We start from the raw sequence: 19,687 nt of genomic DNA on the forward strand, positions 1-19,687 counted from the left end.
TTATACACCGATATAAGGCTCTCTCCAGTCTATAGTACCTCAATGACAAAGTCAGCTGTCAGTGCTAGTTATATACAAAGCATAGAATTAATCATAAACCTATACGACAGTATATATTAAGTCTATGACCCAAAATCACTCTGACATTGGCAACTCACTGAGGCCGCCATAAAAAAGAAGAAGAGTTTTTGGAAGAATGTGAAAGAGTGATGTTGTGTTTTTATATTATTTTCCTAAAATTGTGTTATCTGGGTTTTTAATGTGTAATATTGGTAGGATATTAACCATTAAATATTCGTTATCGTGCACAAGTGTGGGAGAGTGATGTAATAACCAGAAACGTGCTCTTTTGTGTTCCCTCCAAAACTCCATCAAAAGTTTCAGTAAAGCGTCCTACCACTTTACTGAATCGACCGACTTGACTTCTTGACTGTATTGACTTTATACTTAGACTTTGACTAGACTTTAGACCTGACTGACCTGACGATAATATAGAAAAAATTGTATAAAGAATATTGTTTTCCCGCCATAAAATTATACTCGACACTGGCCATGGTTATAGCCGAAGTGCCATTATAAGAAAAAAAAAAAAAAAAAAAAAAAAAAAAAAAAAAAAAAAGAAGAAGAAGAACTTGCAAGTCTCAACTGTCACTTCTCGGGTTGAGAGGTTGCATGTGTGTTCCAAAGAGAATATAATCACTACGTTTTACTTTTTAGTGTGTTCCAATTTGCTAAAATTTTATAAACATAAAACATGTTTCGTTCGTCATCGGCCGTACTTTATGTGTCTCTGACCTCTATTTTATAATCTTTTTTCGAATTCGAGTCTCGAGAGTGTTGTGAAGTGCTGGAATGTTCTACCTTAGTATACACATAAGCCGACATCCTACAGACTCTCAGATCCCGCAACTATAACAGCGGGAAACCAATTATATAGCGAAAACTTATCGTAAGTACTCTTCTGTTTCAAAAAGTTAACCGCATTGTTCTTTGACGCACAGTGATGTGATTATTACGATATAATTATTATTGTCCTTAGAATTTCGAGAGTTCGGTAGAATCGAAACCTTGACGTAACTCTTCTTGAAAACACACAACAGCTGGTAAGAGACTGCAACGATGACGAGTAATATGAACCAATGGTACTCCAAGTCGTCCATCATGAAAGACTTGGCCCAAGTGACAGGAACCCGTATGGATTCAATTGAAGTTGTTGATGAAACACCACCACCCAGGAGATATTACAATGAAGGTAGGATTTAGGAATGAGGTATTTTAAAAAGGTAGATTTCAATATGGAACAATTTTAGAATAATTGTCAATTTTTAATTCATCAGTTGTTTTGTATAATTTTTGGATTTCATCTGAGACAAGCTGAGGTTATATTTTGGATTTAAATAATGTGTTAGTTATTTACTTTCTAATATTGAGTATTTTTAAAGTTTATGTTTTCTTTCTATAAACCAGTATTTATTGAAACAAACATTTTAGATAAGCCATCAATGAAATTGACAAATTGATAAACTTCTGTTAAATAATCTCAGAAACCAGTCATTAAAGACTAATAAGTAATATGTTAGAAAATAGTTAACTCAAATCTGAGCAAATAAATTTTGTTTTTCAAGAAACAATGTAATCATTTCTGTAATTTAGCCTTACTCAGATTGTTGCTTTGCATATTGCATCATGATTCATATTGACATAGTTTAAAATAAGTATATGAAAAGTAAACAAAATAATAATTTGTCATGACTCATGATTCATGATACCAGAGACTAGACATACATATAATTATGATACCTAACCTAATTTGAAATAACTTTTATACATATCATAATCTGGGGGCAGTGCCCCCGCTAAGATGAGCCAAGGGAAGCGCGCAAGGGCACTACCTACCTTTTCTCGAAACGTTTCGTCGTATTTTTGAACCCTCGTAACTTTGGTTTGAATAATGCCAGATAGTTGAAATTTTTAAGATATAGTGACATGGGTATAGTTATTAAATGCGCAAAGTTTGAATATCGTAGCTATTATACTTTAGATTTTATAGGTGTCCAAAAATCCACAATTTGGTCACTGACTCACCGATCATCAAAACTGTTAGGGTACTTCCTGAAGTCTTAGAAAGCTGAAATTTGGTATGTAACATGATATTAGTACTAAAACAACAAAAAAATTATCAAACCCAACTTAACCTATATCCGTACCATTATAGAGCAAAATTAGGCAAAAATTTGTGTTTTTTGTATGGGATTTAATTTTAATAATTAATTTAATTTAATTCCCTTAATTTTTTATTTTATTTTAATATTATTATTAAATATTAAAGTACACATATAACTGAGGACTTTGAGAAAAATTCAAGTACGTACCTGTTGCCATTATTGATATAGAGCAAAAAAGGCCAAAAAAAATCATGTTTGTTGTATAAAAATAAAATAAAATAAATATTAAAGGGGGGTTCCCTTTAATATTAATTTTATTTTATTTTTAGTATTTTTTGGTACAGCGGCAATAGATAATATACATAATCTGTGAAAATTTCAACTCTCTAGCTATTACCGTTGTTGAGTTACAGCCTAGAGACAGACAGACAGACAGACGGACAGACGGAAAGACAACGAAGTCTTAGTAATAGGGTCCCGCTTTTTCCCTTTGGGTAAGTAAGTTCAAAGAATAGTCGTAGTCTTAGCATTTCTTTGCAAATATTTAATTAATCAGAATATTTCATTAATTAGATTAATAATAATAATTAGTTACTTAACTATCAATCTATTTCAAGTTTACTTAAACTTGAAACAGATTGATTAGAAATTTTAGGGTAATTAATATAGTAGGTCTTAAAATATATTTTTAATGCAAAGAACATCGGTTTACGGTTAGTTAAAAACAAAAATAGTTGCCTAGAAAGTTAAACGGGTATACCAAACATCTTCGCATCATTGATAGTGCGATGTAGGTGCCCAACAGTGACATCTCTTGTCGATTAGAGTGCATTACCAACTATATAAAAATATTCGTGCAAGCTATATCGCGATGTAGCCGACCAGCAGCGACATCTATTATTATCAAAAGGAAAAAATAATATTAAATTAATTTTGTTTTTAGTATTTATTGCTATAGCGGCAACAGAAATACATAATTGATGAAAATTTCTACTTTCTAGTTCTACTGTTCTTGAGATGCATCCTAGAGACAGATAGACATACAGACAGACGGACAGCGGACAGACATCGAAGTCTCAGTAATAGAGTCCCGTTTTTACCCTCTGGGTACGGAAATCTAAATGAAATACACCCAAAAAAAATCGGCCAAGTGCGAGTCGGACTCGCGCACGAAGGGTTCCGTACTGTAAACTGTAATAGAGCGAAAGGAGGGGAAAAAATTGTGTTTTTGTATGGGATACCTACGTATATAATGTGGTATATAATAATAGAGGATTTTGTGAAAATTTCAGAAGTCTAGCTATAGCGGTTCTTGAGATACAGCCTGGAGACAGACAGACGGACAGACATCAAAGTCTCAGTAATAGGCTGACGAATAACAAAATGGTCAAGCCACCGATTTTGGCTAATGTGTAGAGTTTTTAGATTCTTCTCGTGCAGCTGATACATTATAATATTATTATCAAATATTTCGCCGCGCTTTAGTGTAAAATTAAGGTTTTTAGATCTAGGGCTGAGTATGTAAGGTTAGAAACTTGGCTCTACATGAGATCTCACTACTTTTTGACACGACGAACTATAATATTATGTTCTCATCTCGGCAACATTTTTACATGAAAATGTTTTTGGTGGGATACATATATATTTTTAATGGTTATTTAACTGCTACCATATCTAATGTATGAAATTTTTTATTTTGTTGCCAAACCCCTCCAAAACATCTGGACCATTTTGATGAAATTTGTAATAATTATCTGGTGGATCTGAAAATCAGCCAACATCCATTTTATGGTAAAATAATGTTTGCTGGCTAAGCTAGTTATTTATTATCGACTGGTGCGAACCGGTGGTAGGCACCAGTAGTATCAACATTCTGAAAGTATTTGTTACAAATCTATTCAGAAATAAAACAATTTTAATTATATTTTATTTATTTTTATCTCTAAACACAAAATTATTATCATAGAATTTAAAGATTTGCTCTTGTCACCAGATATGTCAGAGATTATGGATAGATATGGGGAAATTATGACAGAAAATGTACCAAATGTAGCTCTGACTCCAGATCTCAACGGCATTACACAAATGTTGAGAATGGTAAGCTATATATTATTTTGTTACAATACAATGTTAATATAGTTAATAAGCATGCCAAAGGAATGCAAAAGTATCAAAATGTAGATTTCCAATAAATAGTAGTTACAATGGTTTGTAATATCAGATAAAAATGATTAAATGTATTATGATATATACCTCATGTTGTAACTTGTAACTGCTTTAAAATACATAGCTTATGTGGAGATGTAATATGTATAACTTTTTTTTACTAAGTTACTTACTACTTCTGTTTTCAAAATATATTTTTTTGGTAGGTTGAGAAAGAGACAGTTGATCAGTCAAAATATAACACTGCGGAAAACCCACCTGTCGCTAATGATGATATACTCACAATAAGCAAATTAAACCCTGAGGTGAAAGAGTTCTTGCCAGGAGGATGTGCCCAAGAAAATGGTGTTCCAACTACTTCAAATGCAAAAATTCCATCCAAAGAATTGAAATCTAGTCCTCAGTGCAATAGTAAAGTGGAAATAGAAGACTTGCCTCATATTAGCAACGGCAATGAAAAAAATGGAGATACGGCTTTGCCAGCCAACAATATTAAAGAAATGAGGGAACAACTAAAAACGAAAATATCGAGTAATGCAAACAGAAATTGTGTCAAAAGCAAGCGTGAGAAGAACATTGCCATAGCTTCATTGCTGAAGCTCTGCTTACAGCCACCAGAAGGTAAATTTGATATCTAGCAGTTTTTTTAACCATTTTTTTTCAAACTTATTTTTTTTTTAATTCTTGACAGGAAATTCACAGAACATAAATGGAGATACAAACAAAGCTCCCTTAAAACTTCTACCGCCCGATTACTATGAGACTACCAACATTAAGGATGCAAATGGAGCTCTTCAAGAAATAAATGGAGCATCAGATAAGTGTGACGAATTTGGAAAAGAAAATACTGTTATTGGTCTACCCAAATTAAATTCTACTACCAATGACAATGCGAATATGAACGGAATAGTTTCTACGACAAATATCCAATGTGATGAGGATGTACAGGATTCCGTTAAGAAGGTGGAGAATTGGCTGGCGCGTGTGAACTTAGAAAATGATGAGAGCCCTGAACAAATTTCACCAGAGAAGGACCAATCTCAAAGTCCTCAAACCCCGCCCAAAAAAACAAAGAAAGCTACCGGTCCTCCAACCTTATTCCTCGGGCCGGTGACGTTTAAAAAGAAGGAAGTCGTTAAATCCAACTCACCGAGTATATCATCGGAAGCCACTACCAGAAAGACTCCAACCTCAACATACGTCCCCTCAGCGTATGCAAGTGAGCTCTCTCGCTCGTATAACGAGAGGGCCAAAGCTAGGAACGAAATACGAGATGACATATTCAGTAGATTGTATAAGGAACTAGACAAAAGAGACGAGGCTCATAAAAAAAAACTGGCCGAGGCTGAATTAGCAGCTACGGTGACATCCGACCAAGATGACGAAGACATAGTCAGTAATATGGTGCAAATTACAGAACCATAAAATGTAATTGAGAGAGAGGAAATTTGGTATTTTTACCAATGGAAAAAGCTTATAGCAGGTAATGTTTATAACCCAACTGTAGATATTAACCCGTTGATCATGAAAAAACGAGACACAATAGAATTTCTATTGTGTCTCTGTCACCGGTGACTGTATGGGGCTTGATGAATTAATGTGTTCATAGGTCTTTGTAAGTATAATACAAATTAAAGCTATGCAAAAGTGTGTCTGTCTGTTAGCTCTTCATGCCAAGCCGATTTTGATTAAATTTGGCTAGCGGATACATTGTATCCTGCAAAGGTACACATAATAGATTTTATCTCGATATATAGTATGGTTCCCGCGCGATGGACTTCTGCGCAAAGTAGTTGCGGGCAATATCTAGTTCTTATTATATAAGTAAACAAATGTTTTAAACAAACTTACTAGTTAAGAAAAAAAGGTAAACCATTTATATATGGTGTTAAACAATAAATTACACAATACACATAATATCTGGGGTACGGCAGTGCACCGCCAAGACGAGCCTAGCGAAGCGCAAGAGTTATTTGTTAAAAGTAAATATTTTTCACCCATAGTGAATTTAACAAATAATAAGTGTATTATGTAGTAGTATCTATGTAAACCAATCGTGAATTAACGATGTATTATATTATCAGCAGTCTTAAATTCACCAGAGTTTTTATAAAAATAGTTCTTAAGCTTCGGTCAAACCTGCGCGACCAAAGCGACAGCGAAGCGGGAGCGTCCACGGCAGCGTTGCCAGACGTCCCGATTTTTAAACCAAATTAAAAGACCCGCAAGGGAAAGGCTCAGTCCCGCTTTTCAGGGATAACTCTACGTGCAGCGTGCTGACTGCTGAGTAAAAAAGGTGCGTAATGAAGATAGGCGTGTGGGAGAGAGAGGGGAGAATTTTCTTTGGCTACTTTTGCTATCTATTGTCACGTAAACGTGATATAATATTACGTTTTTTACTATATCCCGCTTTAGACGAAAAAAATCCCGACTTGGCAAAAAACATATCTGGCAACGCTGGTCTACGGCTACGTCACCATCAGATACGGCGCGGCGCCGTCACCGTGTTACGGCACGACGCCGCCCGCTACCGTGAGTCGTGACACGGTGCCGCAAACGGTGCACCGCGCGCCCCTATTCCGGGTGAAACTTCCGAACAAAAATGGTGTCCAAACTTAAACGAGGCATATGAAAATGCATATGAAAGTCGCGTAATGCAAATATTGTCATTTGTCCCACTTAATTTTAGCGCTGCATATTTCCTTCTGAAATGACTTCCGTCTGGGTGCATTGTACAAATATACGGATTTGCCCAAGTTCCTCTGTTTCTGTTTCTTTTTTAATCTCCGTCTTAGTAATAACAAGAGAATAATTCTTTCGCGATCCATATCCAGACAAGCACTTTCGTTCGAGCGCAAATAATTATAGACTGAATAGGTACACGGGTCGGTACGAGCGGCACCGTACCACGGTGGCGGCGTCGTGCCGTAGCCCGTAAGGGCGATTATGCACTACACGGAATTTTACCATCCGGCGCGGCGCGGCATCTCGATTTCCTACCTTATTTAAATGGCAAACGTGAAAGTTATGAACGCCGGACGGTAAAATTCCGTGTAGTGCACAAACGCCCTAACACGGTGACGGCGCCGCGCCGTGTCTGATGGGGACACGGCCTACTGCGCGGCGGACGCCGATATAATCCGTATAGAGTATATAGACTATAGACCCATATTATAATCTTATGGTGCTTTGCACACGACCGCAATGCGGGACGTTTTACTTTCGCTTCGCAGTCGCTTTGGTAGCGCAAGTTTGGCCAAAGCTTTAATTTAAATTATAATCAATAACATTCTTAATTCAAAATGTTAAAATTATTGTCTATAGTGTACGGAATTTATAGAGCATTTCCAAATTTTGGAATATTGATGAGATCAATATTTAATTTAACCAAAAAGGAGAAATTCCATTAGCAATGACAAAATTCTTTGCAAAATTAAAATTAAAAATGTTGAAAATTACAATTAAAAGACTGAGAAATTTTATATTTTTTAACAATACTTATATTTAAGTACTATGATTAAAATATGATAAATGCTATTTTTTATAAATATGATAAGTAGAAAAATATAATTAGTTGCATAGGAAAATATAAGAAAGTGATATTATGTATCTCAAAGTGAGGTTCTCTTTCGAAGGAAAGAAAAACTAGAAAGTAGGTAAGTATGTTCTGTGATTATTATTTGTTTAAAAAATAATACTTAAGTAGAACAATATCTGAATGTTAAAAACATTTCTGTTTCTTTGTACTTATTAGAATTTGACATGCACTTTTTATGAAGCAATATGCAATAATTATTACTTATTTAGCTACTCATGCAATAATTACGAACAACGCGCAGGTTAGGTATGAACAACATATTTTGCAAAAGTTATCGATGACTAGTCATCGGGACATTATACTATATATTTTTTTCACACGTTAGTATAGTGATATAGTATAGTATAGTGATCTAAAAGCGAGATAGTGATATTTTTAACGTGTCCGTGTTTTTAACTTTACATATCTAAGAAACGAGATGATTCATAGATTTCTACGAAACGTTAATATAGATTGTATGTCTCAAAAGTCTACTGTTGAAACTTGAACTTATAATGGGCTGCTTATCTTATAGGTACTGTATCTTCTTTATCTTGTTAGATAAGTTACCATATTATTATGATCAAAAGCTAGCTAAGCTAGTAGGGAGTGTGTACTCGTGTCCACTACGAATTTATTATAGGCTGTTTAAAATTGGTGACGAAAACATGCTGACTTGTCCGTCAAAACTATGATGACGATTCACGTCTCCATAAATATAGCCAAAGTAACTCAGCCATGTTTTAAATTTCCGTCATTTGTAAGAAATCTATCGCGAGATATTTCGCACAGCCATAGGCTATACCTATATTAATTAATATTTCCCATATTATGTTAAATGATCAGGTAGGCGTTTCCTAGTGGATAAGAAACATGCTCTTTCAATGACGTTTTGTAAATGTCTGTATCAGGTTTACACAGAATAAACGTTTTGGGTTATACATTGCTTGTTTTATTTGTAAAACTGGATGACCCTATGAACTTCGTATTGCTTCCTATCCTACCTAATAAGTACCTAATATTAATCTTTCTGGACTTCCATGGATATTTTAAGACTAAGCCCCAATTTCACCAACGACTGTTAGTTAACGCTCGAATTAGTATCACGTCTCTTTCATTTTTCTTATGAATGAAAGAGAAGACATGACATTTTAACAAGCTGTTAACACTAACAGACGTTGGTGAAATTGGGGCTAAAACTAGCCAACTTTGTGCAGCCATTATCGAGGTTTTAAGCTAGACCACAGAATACATATTAGTACAAGCTAATATATCAAAATTAAAAGTATTTTTTAGTAATATTAGTAATATAATATAAAGCGTCCCGACACCGATTTATCTATGCCGATGTCCGATCCTTCCTGGGCCTGTAGACAAGTGGCAAAGCGCTAACGCTAACGCTAGCGCTACAAAATGTATGCGATTTGACATAAGTCATCGCTTCGCTAGCGAATACTAATGTCAAATCCATACATTTTGTAGCGTCAGCGTTAGCGCTAGCGTTAGCGCTAGCGTTAGCGCTAGCGTTAGCGTTTTGCCACTTGTCTACGGGGGCTGACCTCCATTATACAAGTACGCGTTCTTCCCCTTTCCCCCTTTGAAATGACAGCTATTTTTTGCGGAATCAGCGTCCCCAATGTGGGGGAGAAGAACTAAATCTAACGTAAAAATGACGTTTACATTGGCGCTGATAGCAGTAGTGAGAGTACTTGGAACTAAAATATATACTACTAATGACAACCAATAACGACTAAGCGGCCATTTGCAATTAGTTACGTCGATTTATTTCTGTTCTCCCGCATTGGGGGCGCTGATTCCGCTTCAAGTAAGCACAAAAATCAGGTGGGTATGAGGTATCATAAGTCCAGCGTACCTACTTGTAAGTATAATGGAGGTCAGTGAAATATCCTATGAAGATAAATAATCAGCCAAGTGCGAGTCGGACTCGCGCACGAAGGGTTATGTACGTATAGAGCAAAATTAGGCCAAAAATTGTATTTTTTGTAAGGGTTAATTAAAAAGGGCTTAATTTTTTATTTTATTTTAATAATATTATTAAATATATACTAAGGACTTTGAGAAAAATTCAAGTACTTTCCTGTTGCCATTATTGATATCTAAGAGCAAAAAAGGCCAAAAAATCACGTTTGTTGTATGGGAAAATATTAATTTTATTTTGTTTTTAGTATTTGCTGTTATAGCGGCAACAGGTAGGTATACACAATCTGTGAAAATTTCAACTCTAGCTATTACCGTTCTTGAGTTACAGCCTGGAGACATACGGACAGACATCGAAGTCTCAGTAATAGGGACCCGTTTTTACCCTTTGGGTACGAAACCCCAAAAAGGTATCATTTGATAACTAAACTTGTGGACTACGCTTATACAGGCAATGTAACGCCTCCGTGGTCTAGTGGTTAGGAGCGTGGCTCTCGACTTGTTATTTCCAAGTTTGGTTAGGACAATGCAGGCTGATCACCTGATTGTCTGACAAGTAAGATGATCCATGCGTCGGATGGGCATATAAAAAGTCGGTCCTGTCGCCTGCGCCTGATCTCTCGCCAGTCGTGTTCGTCCCACTGGGTTATGAGAGTGAAGGAATAGAGAGTGCTCTTGTGTACTGCGCACACACTTGGGCACTATAAAATTACTCCTGCGTACCTGGCCTGGTTTCAATGAAACTGGCCACCGTCACCGAAATCGGTGTGGGGAGTATTATTATTATTATGAAAGGAGAATGAAATAAAGTGGTCCAACTTTCGACTACTAACGAGACTTACTTCATTACGTAGTGTCATCCCTTTTTTCTTAGATTGATTTGAAAGGAATGACACTTACGATGTTGCCACTTTTTAATTTCTTCACTTTCTTGACAGGCTATATCTTTATATATAAAACTCAAAGGCTGACTGACATGGTGATATATTATCAACGCACAGCCTAAACCACTGAACCGATCGGGCTGAAATTTGGCATGCAGGTAGATGTTATGACGTAGGCATCCGCTAAGAAAGGATTTTGATCAATTCCACCCCCAAGGGGTTAAAATAGGGGATGAAAGTTTGTATATAATAATACTTCTTAACGCGAGCGAAGCCGCGGGCAAAAGCTCGTTTTGTATAACTTTCATCATAAGACAAATTAAAAATAAGCTGTCAGTAAAAAGTTATGACCATTATGAAAAAAAATTTTTTTTGAGTGAAAATATCGATATTTAAATGCATCTATTTCAGTGAAAACCTAAGGGGCGCGCCACACCGGAATGGCAGCGGCGAGGCGAGCACTTTCAGTGTCATGTGATTTTAAACTTTATCGTCATTATTATAATACATAGTATCGCTTGAGAAATCGCGGCCTCTATATATGAAAAATGATTAACGATTGACTGTTGTGAAAAAAAATTGAACTGTCAAAAATTAGAAAAAAGGATGCTAAGGGAGGGGGAGTTTTGCTGGGAATGTGAAAGATTGATGTTGTGTTTTCGTATTATTTTCCTAAAATTGTGTTATCTGGGTTTTTAATGAGTAATATTGATAGGATATTAACCATTAGGTATTCGTTATCGTGCACAAGTGTAGTATAGTGCGTCAAGAAAGTCATGACAGGTGGGAAAATTTTCTAAACGTAATCACGCTTAAAAGGTGTATTTTTTTCTTTGTATTTTCACAGAGAACGCTTATTACATTTTAAATATTGTTACCTTGCACATTTTTAACTCGAATTAATAAAGTTCTCTTATTTTCTATTTCTTTTAAAAAAAATTCCCGCCTGTCATGACTTTCTTGACAGGCTATAAGTGATGTAATATTCAGAAACGTTCTATTTTGTGTTCCCTCCAAAACTCCATCGAAAGTTTTAGTAAAGCGTTTCACTTTACTGAATCGACCGACTTGACTTCTTGACTGTACTGCAGTCAGTACAGTCAAGAAGTCAAGTCAGTCGATTATATTCGAGCGCTCTAAAGCCGGCGCCGGACATGGGCTTCAAAGTTTGAGCAAACTTTGCACAAATAGGAAAATGCCAGCAACTAACTTTGCACAAATAGGCAAATGTCAGTGCCACACTTGGCGAGTCTGGCGCCCGCCTAAGTAAAAGTCAGTACTTTTACTTAGAGCGCTCGGTCTTACAATAAATTGTTCTGGAAACATGATCGTTTTACGGCCATTCCCAATATTTGATCTATCTCTGGTTTTGCCCTACTAGAGATAGGAATAGCTCACAATTGACATAAAATATATGTCTCTAATGTCTAATGTGAGCTATTCCTATCTTTAGTAGGGCAAAACCAGAGATAGATCAAATATTGGGAACGGCCGTTAGGAAAGGTCGTGGTAGGCCCTCTGCAAGCGTCATAAACTGACAACGGCTGCCGTTGTTAGTTTATGACACGTGACGTCAACTTCCGTCGACTGCCGCCGACACGTGTCGTTCGTCAGTAAGAAGCCTAACGGCCGTTCCGAATATTTGATCTATCTCTGGTTTTGCCCTACTAGAGATAGGAATAGCTCACATTATACATTAGAGACATAATATATTTTATGTCAATTCAATGTTAGCTGCGATCGGTTGTATGTCAAACCAGAGATAGATTGAATATTGGGAACGGCCGTTAGACGACTTACGGCCGTTCCCAATATTTGATCTATCTCTGGTTTTGCCCTACTAGACATAGGAACAGCTCACATATTTAGACATTAGAGACATATATAATTTTATGTCAATTCAATGTTAGCTGCGATCGATTGTATGTCAAACCAGAGATAGATTGAATATTGGGAACGGCCGTTAGACTTTATTAGACTTGACAATATAAAAAAACGATGCTGAAAATTGTATTATAGAATATTGTTTTCCCGCCATAATATAGAATATACTCGACACTGGCCATGGTTAAATAGCCGAAGTGCCATAATAAGAAAAAAAAGGAGGCAAGAGACAGGTGACTGGTGTGCGAGAAATGTCAACTGTCGAGTAGTAAACAAGATTTTATTTTTACTTTTGCATTATTTTTTATAAACTATATCTTCTCATTTTAACTAAAATTTAAAACTAATGTTCATCACAGATAAGTGTACAATTGAGATGTGTATCCAGTGTATGTAAAGTTGACCTCTGATAGGTTATAAAATAGGAAACAGACTCATAGTTAAAATTGAAAGGTAAGCTTAAAAACTTCTTGTAAGAATGTTTCAATCAACCTAGGGTTGCCATCACCTTTATTGCCGTCGCCGGTCTAGCATGACAAAAATCCCGGACATTTGGCCGAAATATGGCTATTTCCCCGGACACCCATTAAAACTATTTACTATTACGTCCCAATTTTGTCAACAAAAATTTGTAAAAATTTGATTAACTTAAGTCCTTGAAATCGTACTTGATTCTGATCAAAGAAGAAAGAAAGTGTGTATGCTTAGCGAGATGCGGATGGCAACCCTAAATCAACCTGAAATCTGTTTTTTTTTTTTTAATGAAATAAGGGGGCAAACAAGCAAACGGTCACCAGATGGAAACCAACTTCCGTCGCATCTGACACTCCCAGCATCAGAAGAGCTGCATGTGCGTTGCCGGCCTTTTAAGAGGGAATAGGGTAATAGTGGAGGGTAGGGAAGGGAAGGGAATAGGGGAGGGTAGGAAAGGGAATAGGGTAGGGGATTGGGCCTCCGGTAAACTCACTCGGCGAAACACAGTGCAAGCGCTGTTTCACGCCGGTTTTCTGTGAGAACGTGGTATTTATCTGGTCGAGCCGGCCCATTCGTGCCGAAGCATGGCTCTCCCACATATATTATGATGAATGATGATACTTTTACATCGCTAGGCATTATCCTCAAATTACATTTTTCCCACATTCTCCTTAACTTTATAGATCACTAAAAAACATTATAAGCTTCTTGGATGGCCCTAAAGTCAGTGGCGCAACTATAACATCGGGGGCCCGGGGCAAATCAATGGGGCTCTATCAGTATAAAATATCATCACAATAAAACAATGTATTAAATGTGGCCCTTTTGGTTCGGGGGCCCGTGGTATTTTGCCAGCCCTGCCATATGCCATATAGTTACACCACAGCTGCCTAAAGTAGAATCACAGAGTAGTTTGTTACCATCTCTTTCTTTTTTACCATAAATTGCTTATAAAACTTTCTTGTAATTTTGCAGTAAATAAGATATAAAATATGAGTGCTGATTGGAGAAATGAGCAAGCAATTCTGCGAGACTTGGCCATCGCACAGGGTATGGTTCCTGTTGAATCCGTGGAGACTGTCGAATGCAATGAAAAACCACCGTCATTGCACATTGAAGAAGGTAATTTCAAATTTGATTACTAATTATTATTGGTCATCATTATTACTTTTTTTATAATATATTTACAGTATTTGATACAAATATTCATTTAACCTTTATTTCATTATATCAGTGTAATTCCCTAGGACTGTTATACAGTCCCTGGTGTAGGGAACACTCTCTGAACCTATGGCATCAATCTCTACATCTATATATATAAAAATGGATTTTCAATTGTGTTAGTAACGCTAAAACTCGAAAACGGTGGGCTAAATTTTAGTCTCAAAATATGCGTAGAAGTCCATGGAAGGTTTTAAAGTGTCAGAAAGTTCTCTGGAACAGATACTTTTTAATATATTATATTCATAATAATATTGAACATGTTTTCTGATTTTCAGAAACAGAGGAGCATTTCATAGGGCAGTATGTAGCAGATGGAAGTTCTGCTGTAGCACCAGACTTTGGACAAATCCAGGACATGTTAGACTTGGTTTGTCTAGTTTTAATAAAACATAGAAATTTCGCATATGTACCCACAAAATGAAATCACACTAGAGTTACCTGCTACCCAAGGTAATATAGCCTATTTCATCATGCCCAACTATGGATATAGTACTACATATTTGTTCCCAGCATTAAACCAACTATTATGGAGTAAAGACTGTTTATTTATATTATGTTTAATATACATAATAATAATTATCTGATAGACAAACTTAAATTACAGGTCCGAGATGTCAGCTTAAATGACATTGAAAATTATGATGATAATGCTGATAAAAGTAAAAAAGTATCGGAAGCCACAGAAAACAAATCTCCAAGAAAACCAGAAAAGGTAGATGTAAAGAGAAACAAAAACGTTGCAATGGAGTCAATTTTAAAACAACAAGAAGTACATGTGAGAAAGAAAATCCAACCTGTTCTCATCCAACCAGAAAGTATGTTCAAACCTAAAAGTAAGACAAGTGTAGCTAGCACGAGTAAAGAAAGTGTAGGGAATAATGTAAGTAACAAAAGTGGAGGTAATGCAAGGAAGCCAGAAAGTGTAAGCAAAGCTAGTGAGCCCGGCGTTTTTGTGCCGTCAAGTCAAGCGCAGGAGTATTATAAGAAGTTGATGGAGGCAAAGCGACAGCAAGAGTTGAGAGAGGAGACCATTTGGACAAGAGCCGAGCGGCAGATGAGAGAAATTGAAGAGAGGAGGTAAGGTGTCCACAAGAAAGTAATTATACACCACTTAATTGTTGCCTTCCAACTTTCTTGCTCCCAAACTAGTTTATAGTGTCCGACCGAAGCTTTGGCTTTGGCTTCGGCATCAACCACCTTCAACCAAAAAAAACGAGTAAAACTTTGGCGAAACCTTCGGCTTCGGCCCAAAACTTTTATTACTAGTTTGGTAAAAAATAGTCCGGTGCAATGACAGCTGAAACTATCTAACTAGTTTATATTTAGGGCAACAATACAGTACTTGTCAACACTAGTAGAAATTGTATCAAAACTGCGTTCAAGCATAGTGTAGGGTTGCCTTGTCTATAATAATAAAAGAAAAACCATTCATTTAAAACACTCGTTTTTGCAAAGCTGTAATTCCATAGATCACTGAAATTGGTTTAATAGTTTATTACTAGGCATTCCATGTTTGATTTATATACAGGGTGTAACAAAAACAAGTGATAATACTTTAGGGTGTGTACGTGTTCCTTGTAGAGAGTTCACTGTGAAAGTAGCAGCGCTGAAAGACCAAATTTTTTTTTCTCTTTTGTATGGGGAAACTCGTGACGCTCGGGCCCTTGCCCATACAAAAGTGAAAAAAAAAATTTCGTCTTTCAGAGCTGCTACTTTCACAGTGAACTCTCTACAAGGAACATGTACACACCCTAAAGTATTATCACTAGTTTTTGTTACACCCTGTATAGACTAAAGTTACTGAATTGAAAGTATTTTATTTCTGTTACAGGAGGAGCAAGGTTGCCAACTAAATGAAGAGGCTAATTAATGTGATAACTAGAGACCGGATTATATGCATTTGCATATTTGCATATGCATTTGCATATTTTAGCCATTCTCAGGGGTAATTGCATATTTTACCTAAGGTCTAGTTATGATGCTTAGTATCGGTACATTTACAACATTTTTCACTAACCCTGCGTTCCAAAATGCGACCAAATTTAATAACAATAACATTTACAAAACATAAGGGCTATTGAGTAATAGTTGTGACTTTTTACTCCATTCGAATGCAGTCAGTAGTTGTGCGCGTTTTTTGTTTTGACAGTTACGATATTAAAATGAAAGAGAAAGAAGAATGTCTCGCTTGCCAATACAAATTAATGGGACGGCGGAACTTTAGCCATGCAGTCAGTAGTTGTGCGCGTTTTTTGTTTTGACAGTTACAATATTAAAATGAAAGAGAAAGAAGAACGTCTCGCTTGCCAATACAAATTAATGGGACGGCGGAACTTTAGCCATAAACTGTAAGTGCCCACATAGCACCCAAGTTCAAATTTTGCCCAGTTTCTTCAGCGAATGTGGAGCGAACCTTTTCCATTTACAAAAATATTCTAAATGATCACAGACACAATCTTACTTAACTGAAAATTTTGAAAAATATTTGATTGCTTACGCTTACAAAATTTTTAAATAACTTTAATGTCATAATATAATGTTATTGTACCTATTATCGTCTATCAAAAAATAATTTACTAATTGTATGCAGATTTTGAATTTGCATATTTTCATTTAATTTTGCATATTCTGATAATTTTCATGCATATTTCAAGCATTTTTCATGCATATTTGCATGCATATAACAAGCTTTCTATGTTGCATATAATCCGGTCTCTAGTGATAATCATACACAGTACACTCCAAACACAGCCTTTTGTGGGATGCTTGTCAAATGTAAAACATTGTAGGAAATTAGTATGACAAGGTATTATTTCGCCACAGATGTTACACTGACTTGTCTTCAGCATTATTTATTTCAAGCTTATGATAATCTGCTGTCTATGTTCGGAACTGAAAATGAAAGTAAAGGCCGAGTATAGCTCCCATTGCTCTGCCGTCGAAAGCGGGTTGTTCAAATATCCAAAGCAATTTTGGCAGCACATTTCCAATTTAAAATCTAAGGGTGGGTTTAAACCAACGGTATCATTTAACGGTTCTTTCTATTCTGAAACTAAAAGTGCAGAAGCATATTTTGCTCGATACTTCTCTAGCGTTTTTCTCCCTAATATACCTAAACTAGATCCCAATTTAGAATCTGTAAATGCAGTGGGAACTAATATAATTCTTCCGTCTTTAATCCCTGGTGACGCAGAAAAGGCTATTGACAAGCTAAAAGCACACAGCTCGATAGGCACTGATAGTGTACCCCCATATGTCCTAAAAGCGTGCAAAGACATATTTACCGTTCCGTTATGTCACCTGTTCAACACATCACTCAAAGCCGGAATATATCCTAAACAATGGAAATTATCGAGGGTCATACCTATTCCCAAAACGAGCGATCGACTGTCTGTAGAAAACCACAGATCTATAGCTGTATTGCCTTCTGTTGCCAAAGTTTTTGAGCTGGCACTTCATAATATATTAATGAAACAGATCCGTGGAATTCTTTCTGACAACCAGCATGGTTTCCGCCCTGGTCGCTCTGTCAGTACGAATCTTCTAGCTCACGTCGACATAATTTCTAAGGCTCTTGACGCAGGCTATCAAGTGGACGTTCAATACTTTGATTTCTGCAAAGCCTTTGATAGAGTCGATAATGATGTCCTCCTCAAAAAGTTGAGCGCTCTTGGGTTCTCTACTGGTCTTGTTCGTTTTTTCGCAGATTATCTTCCTAATCGGAAGCAATTTGTGAGGTATGGATGTTTTGAGAGTGCCCCTTATCATACACGCTCTGGTGTTAGCCAAGGGTCAGTGTTGGGCCCTCTCTTATTTCTTATATTTATTAACGATCTTACAACCATTCTTTGCTAAGTGTTTACTGTATGCCAACGACCTCAAGATTATTATGATCATAAAATCTCTTTATGACTGTCTTCTTCTACAAAAGGACTTGGATGCTGTACAACACTGGAGTATTTCCAACAACCTTTTGTTTAATAATTCATATTAAGTGTAGCGTAATTCATATTAAGTGTAGGCGGAAGCTACACCCGATCATCTTTAATTATTCTATGGATGGTCATATTATTTCCCGTGTCCATAGTATCAAGGACTTAGGGGTGTACTTTGACAAAACTCTTACGATTAGGGACCACATATATGCGACGGCTCAAGCCAGTTTCAAACGTCTAGGTTTTGTACTCCGCAACGTTAAGGACTTTAAAAATCCCGCCGTTATAAAATTGCTATACAACGCACTAGTACGCAGCAAGCTAGAAACAGATGCGTGTGTCTGGGCTCCCTACACAGCTACATCAATTCTGATGCTGGAAAAAAACCAAAAGGCGTTTCTCAGATTTTTATTTAAGAAAGTGTACGGATACTACCCTTACATGTACCCAACTGACTATCTCTAGGGTACCTTAGGTTACCAATCTCTAGAGGTCCGACGAGGCGTTGACCTAATATTGGTTGCCTTAAAAATCCTTCGCAATATTATCGATTGCCCTGAATTCCATGCCTTAATGTGCCGCTTGTTTGTGCCTGACAACTATCTAAAGCACCGTCCTAGCCGTCGGCCAAAATTATTCGCACTGCCGACATGTCGGACTGTCGCGAGAGCTGAGTCCCCGCTGTACCGAGCACTAAACTTGCTCAACGCCCTTCTGTCGGCCAATCCTGAATGTGATGTGTTTGTTGATAAGTGGTTGGATGTGAAGAGAGCATGTGTAAGATTTTGTGAATGTAAGTACGAAAGGGTTTCTTCTATTACTATTTAATTTAATTTGTGTATGTATTGTAACAATGTCATAATTAATTTTAAGTTTTAATTTTATTCAAGATTGTAGTTAATTATTGTAATTGGGGTGACCCGTTGTAATTAACTTTAATAAATAAATAAATATGTGTATTTCGTGGTTTTTGGTCGTGGTCGCGCAACATGGCTTAGCATAAGAGTGGTGAAAATATTTTATTTTTATTAATATTAACATTGTGATAATTTGAAATTGTGTTAGGCTGGATTTACATGCATCCACCATAACGCGCGGTTTGGCGGCTACGACGCGAGATTACAAGCAAATGTATGTAATTAGGCGGGTTCACACTCCACATCAAGCGAACAGCCTCGGGCGAGGCCCGCCGCGCGCGACACAGGCGAGGCGGATAATTGTAAACAGAGAGGCAGCCTCGCTCGTACAGCCCGAGCCATTTTGGCTCAGTTGAGTAGATCCTTAACGGGAATATTCATTTTGCGGCTGATTTCTCTCCAAGAATCTTCCCTCATCCCTCTGTTAGTGTAATTGGGATCCCAGCAGGGTTAGCATAACAACAGTAGACATGGGAAATAATTGACATATTGACAGATTTTATCGACAAAATGGCGGATTTCC

The 19,687-nt window shown here is 36.7% G+C and overlaps 2 protein-coding genes across 2 annotated transcripts; both read left to right on the plus strand.

Annotated features, from left to right (window-relative positions):
- The first annotated feature begins 701 nt into the window (after positions 1-701).
- LOC121732698 lies at positions 702-7,282 on the plus strand. The gene is made up of 5 exons (XM_042122649.1): positions 702-949; positions 1,040-1,252; positions 4,159-4,262; positions 4,538-4,952; positions 5,023-7,282. The coding sequence occupies exons 2-5, from the start codon at positions 1,120-1,122 to the stop codon at positions 5,754-5,756; spliced, it is 1,386 nt and encodes a 461-aa protein (XP_041978583.1). The 5' UTR covers positions 702-949; positions 1,040-1,119; the 3' UTR covers positions 5,757-7,282.
- A 5,638-nt stretch (positions 7,283-12,920) lies between these two features.
- Positions 12,921-16,482, plus strand: LOC121732408. Its single transcript, XM_042122277.1, has 5 exons — positions 12,921-13,067; positions 14,064-14,210; positions 14,588-14,679; positions 14,917-15,389; positions 16,144-16,482. The coding sequence occupies exons 2-5, from the start codon at positions 14,081-14,083 to the stop codon at positions 16,163-16,165; spliced, it is 717 nt and encodes a 238-aa protein (XP_041978211.1). The 5' UTR covers positions 12,921-13,067; positions 14,064-14,080; the 3' UTR covers positions 16,166-16,482.
- Positions 16,483-19,687: the final 3,205 nt, after the last annotated feature.

This window comes from Aricia agestis, chromosome 12 (genome assembly GCF_905147365.1).
Source record: "Aricia agestis chromosome 12, ilAriAges1.1, whole genome shotgun sequence".
In the NCBI taxonomy this organism is placed as follows: Eukaryota; Metazoa; Arthropoda; class Insecta; order Lepidoptera; family Lycaenidae; genus Aricia; species Aricia agestis.